Source organism: Myodes glareolus, chromosome 3, assembly GCF_982192425.1.
Source record: "Myodes glareolus chromosome 3, mMyoGla1.1, whole genome shotgun sequence".
Classification (NCBI taxonomy): domain Eukaryota; kingdom Metazoa; phylum Chordata; class Mammalia; order Rodentia; family Cricetidae; genus Myodes; species Myodes glareolus.
Genome location: NC_142028.1, coordinates 62,002,171 through 62,014,825, shown reverse-complemented (window position 1 = coordinate 62,014,825; position 12,655 = coordinate 62,002,171). Strand labels below are relative to the sequence as shown.

Here is a 12,655-nt window from a genome sequence, read left to right as displayed (position 1 = left end):
TTCTTAGACACTTTGTCGTTGAATAATTATCAACAGCATTGTTGAAACAGAAGAGGACCTAGTGTAAACAGCAGGCCATTGTAGAAATCTGACAGCTTTCCCATGCATAAAAATAGGTGATATTTGCGTTTTATTTGGTCCACTAAGTTTGTACTTTGTTTCATATTTCATTGTTGCTCTTTATTACTGTTATATTGTTTATTGAGACCATCGTGTGTGTGTGTGTGTGTGTGTGTGTGTGTGTGTGTGTGTGTGTAGGATGGTTAGTACTCTTTTTTTATTCCTAACTTCATAGTCATAGTTATATATAGGGCAAAGCATGTAGTGGTTATGTACATTTTTAGGTAAATTAACTTGGGTTCAGTGTTAGTTTTAAGAACCTAAAATGTGCTGCTTATATTTTTAGATTGAAGTGTATTATATTTCTTTTTTTTTTTTTTTAAATTTTTTTTAAAGATTTATTTATTTATACATGTCTGCATGTATATCCCTGCAGGCCAGAAGAGGGCACCAGATATCATTACAGATGGTTGTGAGCCACCATGTGGTTGCTGGGAATTGAACTCAGGACCTGTGGAAGAGCAGCCAGTGCTCTTAACCTCTGAGCCATCTCTCCAGCCCCGTATTATATTTCTTTTATTGTTGCTTTTGGGGGCTTGGCTCTCGTGTGTCCCACACTGGTGAATATGGATTGAATTCACTGTGGATATGAGGCTGGCCCTGAATTGATCCTCCTTCCTCCACTTCCCAAATGTCACATGTTTGATTGATTGTTGTATTTCTGAAACTACTTTGCCAGAATACGTTTCTCCCATGTGTATAATGGCCAGGTATAATTGAGTCTGGTCTCTAAGTGTTAGTGAAGCTGGGCAGGAGGGAAAAAGGAGAATGGGCCACATCCTGAGAAAAGGGAAGTGCCTGCTGGGAGAGGTAAGGAGCACTCTTCTCTCCCACTGGAAATCACTTTTGTTCAGACCTGCCTAGGGTAATATGTTATACCAGGCTCTTTCTTTTTGGGCCACTAACCAGCTCCCAAATTGTGACATGGAGATTTAGTAGTTATGAGTGCTTGGCCTAACATAGACTTGTTTTCTGGCTACCTTTAATTTCTTAAGTTAACCAGTTTCTCTTTAGCTACCTTTTGCCTTGGGACTTTTTACCTTTCTTTCCTTCTGTATATCTTACGTTCACTGCCTTTCCTGTCTGGCTGGCAGATGTCTGACTTCTGGCCCCAGGCATGCCCCTCTCTTTCTTATTCTTCTCTCTAGATTTCTCTTCTTATTTATTCTCTCTGCCTGCCAACCCTGCCTATCCCTCTCTCTGCCTAGCTCTTGGTTTTTCAGCTATTTATTAGACCAATGAGATGCTTTAGGCAGGCAAAATGAAACAAATGTAACACACATTTGTTTACTCAGTTAAAGTGATATTCTGCAGCATAAACAAAAGTAATACTTCTTTCCATAGTTAAAGTAATGTTCCACAACAATATGTTGCTTACAGAACCTGGAAACTTTCAGAACGCCTTTTCCCACAAAATGATTAAAATTGCTTAGGAGTCACCTATCCTGTATACTGTTGTTTGATGCTGCCTCTTAGGAAAATGGATTAAGCCATAGCAGAGAAGAAAGTGACTGTTGATGAGAAACAAATACCATGTATGTTATTAAATGCCTTTCATTTAGTTATGTTTAGGGAAGGAGTCCTTTAAAAGCCCTTTAGCTGTCCTGGAGCAGAGTACTGCAGACTGTCAGTGACTCTGAGCAAAGAGCACCAGGTGAGGCATGGGAAGTCCAGGGGATTACCAACCACTGGGTTTGTCAGCACTGTAGGCTCATATTTCTACATTGTGTGGCAGCCAGGCTCTCAAGCCATAGTTGCACCTGAGGTGGTCACACAGCCTTCCAGACAGACAAGCTGTTGCTACCCTAACAAAGGGTCGGGATGTTGTTCTGCTTCTTTGTAATTTGGAGGATGCCTGGGATAGAGATGCTAATTCAGGCCTACATGACTGAGCGGGCATACAGAGCAGGAAGACGGGGATGTGACAAAATGGGCATAGAAAGCTGTGGTCAAAGGTGTGGACGTGACTAAAGCCATTCACCTGGTTACCTAGGAAACAGAATGCTAATGAATTTTCCCCTCAGTTTACATTTTGGTATAAAGGCTGTTTGAAAAATAAATGAGAGGAATTTTCAAGATGTAAACTTAGGATTTTATGAGAGATCACTAAAAATCTCACTCCCGATAAAGTCATGTTAGTTGTGTCTTTATTCCCGCTCCTCCACGCCAGTCCAGTGAGATAGTTTATGATGGGGCTGGCATCAGTCTCTGACACAGCACCTCTGAACACGTTGTCTGAACTCTTCTCTGACCAAGCTCTTCAGCAAGCCAAGCTTTCGACAGGAGCAGTGATTGTTCTTGTCTAGACAGAGCTTTCAGCACATTGTCCTTCAGAAGGGGAGGAACCTGGTTCTAGTCTGGCCTGAGTTTTTCCTGCTGTGTTTTCTCCCATTCTGTCCCTAGTGGAGGTTTTCATACTGGACTCACCAGAGGACTTTGTCCCTGATCAGTTTGGTTCTGGTGGTGAGCACTTTGGGTGTGGATGACTGCAGTAGGAACCATGTCTCTGCTTATGATGGGAAGAGTTCAGAACTGGTGCTTCATAATACTGACTACCCTGTCTACCTGGGTACCCTGTGGTATCTGCCAGTCACTGAAGTCTGGTGTAGAACCTGATGAGTGCCAGGCAGTAGTGGTGCACGTTTCTAATCCCAGCACTCAGGAGGCAGAGGCAGGTGGATCTCTATGAGTTTATGACTTCAAGGCCAGCCTGGTCTACAGAGCGAGTTCCAGGATAGGCTCCAAAGCTACACAGAGAAACCTTGTCTCAAAAAAACAAAAACAACAACAACAACAACAACAAAAAACCCCACAAAATAAACCTTATGGGTTCTGTTATAAAAGGATGTGAAACTTAATTCACATTTCTTAAGACAGACATTCCAGGTAACTCTGATAGAATACATTTTTATCTGACAAGATGAGATTTAATATTTTTAGTTCAGGATTATTGATAAAGTTTCTAAATAGCAAATCATAGTGGTATTTAAAATTTCTTTCTTTTTTGGGGTGGGGGTGGGGGGGTTGAGACAGGGTTTCTCTGTAGCTTTGGAGCCTCTGCCTCCCGAGTACTGGGATTAAAGGCGTGCGCCACCACCGCCCAGCTTAAAATTTCTTGTTGTGTGTGGTGTGTGTGTGTATACATGTATGAATGCCCCAATGCACATGTGAGGGTCAGAGGACAACTTGTGGGAATCAGATCTCTCCTACCATGTGGGTCCCAGGAATCTAACTCAGGTTATCAGTCTTGGCAGCAAGCAGCATTACCTGCTAAGCCATCTCGCTAGGTTTTTTGATTGACATTAATAACCCATTATTTGCATATAACAGTTCTAAGCATTTTAGAATTTGGAGAACTATTTCTTAGAGTAAATATGTCACATATTTACATAGACATAATTTGGGGCAAATGGCATTAAAAAATGCCACAGCATAGGATTTACCAGAGTTCTGCTGATTGTCAGGTTCCTTGCAGGAAATCATTCTTCAGTTTCTAGAAAAGACTGGGGTGATTTGGCTTAGTTCTGACTTCACTGGTGTGTCAGTGGGGGCTGTGATCTGTGTATACATCATTCTAGGACTTTCGTAGAAAGAATGGAGGACAAGTTGAAGCAGACATTCCAAGTGTTTTGATTTTAGTCATGTCTGAGATATAGCATGCAAAAACAAAACAAGTGTTTGATTTTAAAAAATTGTTGAATTTTATGTGTATGATTTTTTTTATTGTCTGTGTGGCATATGTGTTCCTGCTGCCACAGAGGCTAGAAGGAAGGCTTGTAATTGCATATGAGTGTGAGCCATTATATAGGTGCTGGGGCTTGAACCCAGGTCTTTTCGAAGAGTGGTCATACTCTTTTTTTGTTAGTTTGTTTTTCGAGACAGGGTTTCTCTGTAGCTTTGGAGCCTGTCCTGGAACTAGCTCCTGTAGACCAGGCTGGCCTCAAACTCACAGAGATCCTCCCGCCTCTGCCTCCCAAGTGCTGGAATTAAAGGCGTGTGCCACCACCGTCCAGCGTGCAGCCATACTCTTAAGCACTGAGTCTTCTCTCCAGCTTCCAGCATTTGCCTGTTTAGCCAGTATTCTTTGTCTCCTCGCAGATATGTTCATTTAAAACTGATTATTTTCCCTATGTTTAGGCCATTTACATGTGATCTTTAATATCTTCTAATACTCTCAATCTTGTAGCTTCGAGCACAAATGCCAGCCTGATATCCACATCATCTGCAATTACCAATGTTCCAGCAGCAGCCGTGGCCAGCATCTCAAACCAGGTACCATGCCTCATTTGTTCATCTTTCTTGATGTGATCCACCCGACTTTCACTTGCTCTCTTCTTTCCATGGTCAACTTGCCCATCTAAGAAACAACCAGGAGCCGGGCGGTGGTGGTGCACGCCTTTAATCCCAGCACTAGGGAGGCAGAGGCAGGTGGATCTCTGTGAGTTCGAGGCCAGCCTGGTCTACAGGAGCTAGTTCCAGGACAGGCTCCAAAGTTACAGAGAAACCCTGTCTCGGAAAAAAAAAAAGAAAGAAAGAAAGAAACAACCAGGTATATAGTAGTCTGTTGAGTTCTGTTTCTAGATGCCCTTGGAACTCTCTGTCTACTGTCTTGTTTCTCTTTTTCCTTGCTAATCCTCCCAGGAATATGGTTCTATCTACAGAATTACCTGCTACTGTGTTTACCCCAAGCCCCAACCCTGCCCCTACTAGATCCTGCCCTCCATGAAGGTAGGGATTTTTCTATTTTTGTTCACTTTATCTTCCCAGAGCCTAGACAAAACCCAGGCACTCACTTAAAAGACACTCATGAGCATTGTGGGTGAATAAATACTACCTCCATCCATTTCCTTACTATTTGTGATTTTGTCTTTTTTGGTTTGGGGGGGGGGGTTGATACAGGGTTTCTCTGTATGGCCCTGGCTGTCCTAGAACCTACTTTGTAGACCAGGCTGGCCTCAAACTCAAAAAGATTCACCTACCTCTGCCTCCCAAGTTCTGGGATTAAAGACGTGTACCACCGTGCCCAACTGTGATTTGGTCTTGATCACTGTTGTATTGTGTATGTGTCGAGTTTGTTTTGTCTTTAACATGTGCAGACTTTCTCTGTAGCAACTGCTATGACCACTGATATCTCTACCAACTTTTTTGACTGCAGTTTACCTACTCCGTGTCCCACTGTCCCAGTCTTGCTGCATTTGTACTTCTGAAGTGCACTGTTACCTTGGGGTTGAGAGGGTGCTGTTTTGTTTTGGATGGATGGGTTGCTTTTTTTGAAGTTAAGACCACACTGTGTATGCTTGACTGTCCTGGGATGCACCATAGTCCAGGCTGGCCTCAAACTTGCATCTATCCTCCTGTCTGTCTCCTGAGCTGAGGAGACCACAGTGGCCCAGTGTTTCTATTGAATTCCTACCTGTCCATCTGTCCTCCCTGTGCAGATAAACAGCCCTATGCAGGCTCTTTCCTCCCTTCCCTTCTTACTTCTTTGTTTGTTTGTTTGTTTGTTTTTTGAGACAGGGTTTTTCTGTGGCTTGGAGCCTGTCCTAGAACTAGCACTTACAGACTGGCCTTGAACTCACAGAGATCTGCCTGCTTCAGCCTCAGGAGTGCTGGGAGTACTGGGATTATAGGCTTGCGTCACCACTGCCCGGCTTGTTTTTGTTTTTTGAGACAGAGTTTCCTGTGTAACAGTCCTGGCCATCTTGGAACTCGATTTTTTAGAACAGGTTGGCCTTGAACTCACAGTCTCATCTGCCTCCTCCTCCCGAGTGCTGGGATTAGAGGCGTGCACCACCATGCCTGACTGCAGGCTCTTTCACAGCTTTTCTTTTTGGTCTTCTAAGGCCAGTGTCTTTAGTTTTTCACATCGTAACTTACTCCTGAAGAGTGTTTAATCAAACTTAGATTGTCAACTTAGATGTGCATCTGTACTCAGGTTTCTGTATTTTGAAAATCATCGATTTCTTGGGACTGCTAGGTAGGTAGATAAATACTATATTAGGAAATAATTATGACTAATAGGGAAGAAAAAGCCTCTTTAGTTATATAATAATCTTATTTTCCTCCCTTTGACCAACAGGACTATCCCACCTATACTATTCTTGGACAGAATCAGTACCAGTCCTGCTACCCCAGCTCCAGTTTTGGAGTCACAGGTCAGGCTAACAGTGATGCTGAGAATACTGCATTAGCAGCTACCACGTACCAGATTGAGAAGCCTGGTGCTATGGTGCCTGCTCCAGCCACACAGAGACTTCCACCTGGTGAGTACAGAAAGCTAAAATAAGGACACTTTACCCAGCAGGTATTTCCCAGTGACGATAAAAATGATTTTGTTCTGGGATAAGTTGGTTTCACCATGCCATTGTAGAACTTTAAGACAATTCTGAAGCCATTTCTGACAACTCTCAGTACTTCCCCTCCTCCACTGGACATAACAGCTATGCATGCGCATACTGAGATGTTGGGAACTTTCCATCTCCCTGAATAGGGGCAAGATAACCTTTAGGTGTTAACTCAGTTACTGATGTTTTGACTTAGTCCCTGGGAAGGGGCAAAGTGACCCTCAGAAGTGTCCCTTTACCTCATCTGATCTGACAACCACTCTCCAGCCAATTATTGGTAATAGCCCTTTTTAATAAGCCAATCATAATAGTTAAAGAACAACCCCCAGACACACCTTCCCTTCTGTGGTTTTTCCCTTTAAAAATAGCCTGTACCATCCATTCAGGGTCTTCTAGCCTCCTGACTGCTGGAGGACACTGTCATGACAAAATTAATAAAATCCTCATGCTTTTACATCAGCTGTGATGTGAGAGATGGTCTCTTGGGGCGACTCCTCCTTCTTGGTGATTGGACGCTAGGGTCCAACATCATTGGTTTCCCTTTGCAAGTTTAAACGTAGCAACGAGACTGTAATGAGAAACTGGCAGAATGTCTATAGTTTCTGAGAACAGAAAAGTGCCGGCAGTATGAAAATGTGTTTCTAGTGCAACTCTGCTCTCCCGTAAGTGTAATACACTCCACAAGGATCTGCAGACTAAGCATATTTGTTGACACTTGCAGGGCTCCAGCTTTAATCCAACCATGTCTTAGATTCCTGCTAGGAATTCAGAACAGGAGTTTCTGTGTCTTAAGTTTCTTTAAGATTCCAAGAACAGCTACAGTCCTTTCCCAACAGTCCTAACATTTGACTCACAAAGCTAGACACTGCTTGTGCATGACTCTGGGAGGTGTGACTCTGCCTGCACTGTCACCTGCAGCCTGGGGCGTTCTCTTCCACTTAGGGACTGCTCACTTACATAAATGCAGTCCTTGTTTATACTACAGAATTTTAGAATGAGCCAGAGTGAACAAAGTGAGTTAGTTATGGTCAGGGAGAGTACATGCTTTACAAGTATGTGTGGGAGGTAGAATGCTTGGGAAAGATCACACAGCCCTTGAAGCTGTGGCTCCTCAAGAGATAGTGTCACTTAGGTGGCTTTACAATGGCTACAGATAGGACTTTGCATCTAAGTTATAAAGCTCAATGAATGTAATTTATAACAAAATTTATACAATTTAAAATTTAAAGAATAAACAGAACTTAAAATTTAAGTAAAGTTTAAATAGTAAGTAAAAAAAGCTGGATGTGGTGGTAAACACCTTTGACACTTAGGAGACTGAGGCAGTTGGATATCTGTGAGTTCTAGGCCAGTCTGGGCTCCAGAGTGAGGCTATATCTCCCTGCCAAAAAAAAATAAAAAAAAAAAGGCTAGAGATTAGTTCTTCCATGTTGGGCTAGAGATGACTTTGCAATTAAGAGCACTGACTATTCTGGAGGACCTGGGTTCACTTCCAGGCATCCGCATGGAAGCTCACAACTGTGTGGAACTCTAGTAGTTCTGGGAGATCTGATGTCCTCTTCTAACCTCCTGGGGCACTGCATATGTGTGGTACACAGACATACATGCACACAGAAACACTCATACATATAAAGTAACAATAATATTTTTTTTAAAACTGTAAAGATTTATTTCTCTTGAAAAAAATTTAACTTATTTATTTTATATCTGTGTGTGTTTTGTGTGCTTGTAGGCCCTCAAAGGTCAGAAGAGGACTTTGGGTCCCCTGGAACTGGGGTTGCAAGTGGCCCTGAGTCCCCATGTGGGTGCTGGGAACTAAACCAAGTCTCTTCAAAAGCAACAAGTGTTCTTATCCACTAAGCCATCTCTCAGTCAAGGGTATTTTCTTCATAAATGAAATTGTAAGGTCTTTTTTTTGTGAGGTACATTGTTTAGCTTTAGGGATGAGAGAGGGGGTGCTAATACAATTAAACTCCAGGTCACAAACATTCTGGCCATAAATAGGCATAATTTGTTGTTTGCTGTTCTTTTGGGATATCTTTAGGAGATAGATACAGTCTCTGTAGGCCAGTGGTTCTCAACATATTGGTTGTAATCCTTTGGGGTTGTTCAGTGAGACAGGTCACCTAAGACTTATCAGAAAACACAGATATTTACATCACCGTTCATAACAGTAGTAAAATTGCCGTTATAAAGTAGCAATAAAAAATATTTTTTTGGAAAAAAATAAAAAAATATATATCTTTTGGTTGGGGGTTACCACAACATGAGGAACATGGGAAAGGGCCACTGCATTAGGAAGGTTGAGAACCACTGGGACTTCTCTCTCTTCCCACATTCCTTTGTTTTGAAACCCTGTTTTTTATTGTTCCTCATGCCTTATCCCCTCCCTGTGGTTCTCGTAGCTTGTGAGTTACTATCTCGCTTTTCCTTTCAACAGACTCGTCTGCAAGCCCATCTCTGTCCCAGACTACACCAAATAAAGATGCCGATGACCAGTCCAGGAAGAATATGACTGTCAAGAACCGGGGCAAGAGGAAAGCTGATACTGGTTCCTCCCAGGACAGCGAATTAGAAGTATGTGAAGAAACTCACTGGAGTTACCTATTCTGTTCTCCTCACTTCCTGTCAAGTGCATGTCTGGAATTTGCAGAGATAATGTTATTGTATGCTGTGTCCACTTGAACTCTTCTGGTGGGGGTTGGGCAACTTCTGGTGGGGGTTGGACAGTGAATTGACCAACAGAGGGAAAAAGTAAAAGAAAATTCCTCCATGTGCAGCACAACTTAATTATCCCTTCCTGCTGTTCCACCAAAGCACTGAAAAGCCTTTTCTGATTCAGGGTAGCTTTAACCAAAAGAGCAAATTGTTCCCCACATTTGGAGGACAGGAAGGAAGGATAGATAACACTGCATCTTAGGAGAAAACAAAGGAAGCTATGAATGATGTCATACTGTTTCCAAAAAAAGAGTGGGAAGATAGAATGAGTGAGTACATGTGTGAGACACATACAGATCTGGGGATTGCCAGGGACCCATGCCGTGCTGAGAGCACTGTGGGGACTTCCTGTCGACAGGAAACCATGCCAGACTTACTGTGGGCATAGATTTCAGTTATGTTAGAAAAATAGAAAAACACATAAAATTCTAATGTTAAAATTTTTACATTACCTTTTTTGTAGTTTTAATTTTTCTTTGATGTGGTTATTTAAAGCAAAGATAAATTTGAATGTGCTCTTTGGCACAGGTAAATTGAAGCTGTATCTGTCTTTCTCTTCATTTTTGGAGAGCAAACACAGCAAGAAATAGGGAAACTAAAGTTCTGATATCATTCTTAAGGAAAATTAATAACTCCCTTTTTTAAAACTTATACCAAGAGTACATTTTGCAAAACTTGACCATTTATGCTGGACATGGTACACATAGTAATTTCATGACTTAAGAAGGCAGGATCAGGAGATCAAGGTCATCTTTGGTAGCGTGAGTTGCCTGTGACTCCAGCTAAAGAAAGTTTTTTAAAGGACTTGTTGTTTTGTTATGATGTGAAAATTTTATGTGTATGAATGTTTTTTTTTTCTTTTCTTATGTGTGAGTGTTTTGCCTGCATGTAAGTCTGTATACCACAACATGCCTGGTACTCACAGAGGACAGAGAGGTTGTCTAATGCCCTGAGACTGGAGTTAGAGACAGTTGTTCACACACGTGGGGCCAGGAGTCAACCTCTGCGTAAGCCGCCAGTGCTCTTAGCTACTAAGCCATATCTCCAGCCCAGCTTTACCATGTTACGAGCATAATTCAGTGTTATTAAATATATTAGCCACCATTTCTGGAACATTTTCGTGTTTTTGTGTTTGCTTTTCTTTGAGATAGTCTTGTTCTTCTTTGAACTCCTGAGCAACCCTGCCTCACCCTCCTAAAGTGTTGAGATGACAGGCATGAGCCACTCTGCTCTGGGTTCAGAACCTTTTCTTAATCCTAAGCAGACTTAGCACCTATTTATTAAACAGCAACTCACCATACTCTTTCCTAGCCCATGGCAGCAACTGTTCTCTCTACGACTGTGAGTTTGCCTGGTCTCGATGTATCTAAACGTGAACATACAGTGTCTGCTTTCCTCTGTCAGGCTCATTTCGTTAGTGCAATGCTTTGGGGATTGATCTGTGTTGCAGCATGGATCATAATTTCTTTTCTTTCAGTGGCTGAATGATACTCCATTTTGTATGCGCATGCGTACTGTATCTTATCTTGTGTCTGTTGAAGGACTCTTTCATTTTTTAGGTCAATGTGAATAATGAGGCTTTGAATACTTTGTACTATACTTCCTCAGTTTCTTATCCAGCAGTGGAAGTTCTGGATCTTATTCTGTGTTCAGCTCTTAGGAGTCATCAGACTTTTACATGTTACATTCCCACCATTAGCCACATTCTCCTCAGGGCTTGCTATTTCTCTCCTCTCCTTTTAAATTGTGTTTTAAGTGGTGGTGAGACAAGGGCTCTCCTCATAGCCCTGGCTGACCTGGAACTTAGCTATGAAAACTAAGCAAGCCTAATTCACAGCAATACACCGCCCCTGCCCCCCTTTTTTAAAATGAAAGCTACTCTATTGGGTGTCAAGTGATGTCTCACTGTAGGTCTCCCTTGCATTTCCCTAATGACCAATGGTATTGAACCTCTTTCCATGACCTTGAGTCCCAAAGCTTTGAGGTGTTTTGAAATTAAAATGCATGACTCCTCCAACTTAGTCCTTTCTCAGGGTGGTTTTGGCTGTTTGGAGATCCTATCAGATTGCATGTGAATTTTTGAATAGTTTTTCTTTTTTTAAGCTCAGTTTATTTTAAATTGTTAGTAATTAAGTTCAATAACATGTAAACACTGTTTTAACTCGAGTTTAACTTTCACACTGTGGAGAGGCTGGAGAGGTGGGTTAGGGGTTGGGTACTTGTTGCTTTTACAGAGAACCAAAGTTTGGTTCCCAGCACTCACTCCTAGCACCTCCAAGAACACCGGGCATGCATACGGTGCTCAGATGTACAAGGGCAAAACAGCCATACACATGAAATGAAAATAAACCTAAAAAGAGAATTTAAATAAATAAAAAGAAAATAGTGGAGGTTTGGATGTGATTCAGGCTGTAGACTGGCATGGCTATTGCCACTTTAGCAATGTTGTCTTCTACTACGGGAATATTTATAGTTTTCCGTTCTCAGCAGTATTTTAGGGTTCTCAGTGTATTGTGAAAATCTGTTTTATAGTTAAATTACTCCTAAGTGTTTTTTTCTTTTCCTTTTTTTTCCAGTTTTTATTTTATGTGCATTGGTGTTTTGCCTGCATGTATGTCTGTGTGAGGAGATTAGATCCCCTGGAACTGGAGTTACAGACAGTTGTGAGCTGCCATGTGGGTGCTGGGAATTGAACCTGGGTCCTGTGGAAGAACAGCCAGGGGTCTTAACCACTGAGCCAACTCTCCAGCCTGAGTGTTATTTTTGATGGGAATTGATTTTTAGTATTTTTTCAGATCACACATTACATTAAAACATTGGGTTTTTTATTTTTTAATGTATTGAAGACATTATCTTATACTCCTATTGATTTTTTAAAAATATATATAATTAAAAGGCACTGGATTTTTGTCACATGCATTTTCTGTATCAATTCAGAGTATCATGTGTTTTCCCTCTTTTATTGTGTTTCACTAATTTTATGTATTGATTGAACCATTCTTACATTCCAAGAACTGATCACACTCAGTTATGATACACAGTTATTTTTATATGTTAAAGAATTTGGCTTGCTACTGTTTTTCATGATGGTGTCGTTTTTTACAATGCTGTACTCTTGTCTGGTCTTAGAGTAACATCAGCTTCACTGCATGAATTATAAAGTGTTCCTTTCTTTTCAGTGTGTCTATGAAAAATTTAGGAAGAATGCTGTTAATTCTTACTTAAATAGCTGCTATAATTCACCAGTGAGGCCACTGGGTCAAGGCCTTTTTTTGGGGGGGGGGATCTTTTTTTTTTAATTTATTATGTATACAATATTCTGTCTGCATGTATGCCTGCAGGCCAGAAGAGGGCACCAGACGTTATTACACTTGCTTGTGAGCCACCATGTGGTTGCTGGGAATTGAACTCAGGACCTTTGGAAGAGCAGGCAATGCTCTTAACTGCTGAGCCATCTCTCCAACCCGTTGGGA

At 41.6% G+C, this 12,655-nt stretch overlaps 1 protein-coding gene across 4 annotated transcripts in view; it reads left to right on the top strand.

Annotated features, from left to right (window-relative positions):
- Eya3 (EYA transcriptional coactivator and phosphatase 3) overlaps window positions 1-12,655 on the top strand; it is a 101,235-nt gene that overhangs the window by 63,660 nt on the left and 24,920 nt on the right. For all 4 annotated transcript variants that reach the window (XM_048434139.3, XM_048434142.3, XM_048434140.3 and 1 more), the window contains 3 exons: window positions 4,307-4,392; window positions 6,200-6,383; window positions 8,905-9,041. In XM_048434139.3, the coding sequence (XP_048290096.2) occupies window positions 4,307-4,392; window positions 6,200-6,383; window positions 8,905-9,041 (407 nt within the window). The remainder of the gene's footprint in view (window positions 1-4,306; window positions 4,393-6,199; window positions 6,384-8,904; window positions 9,042-12,655) is intronic.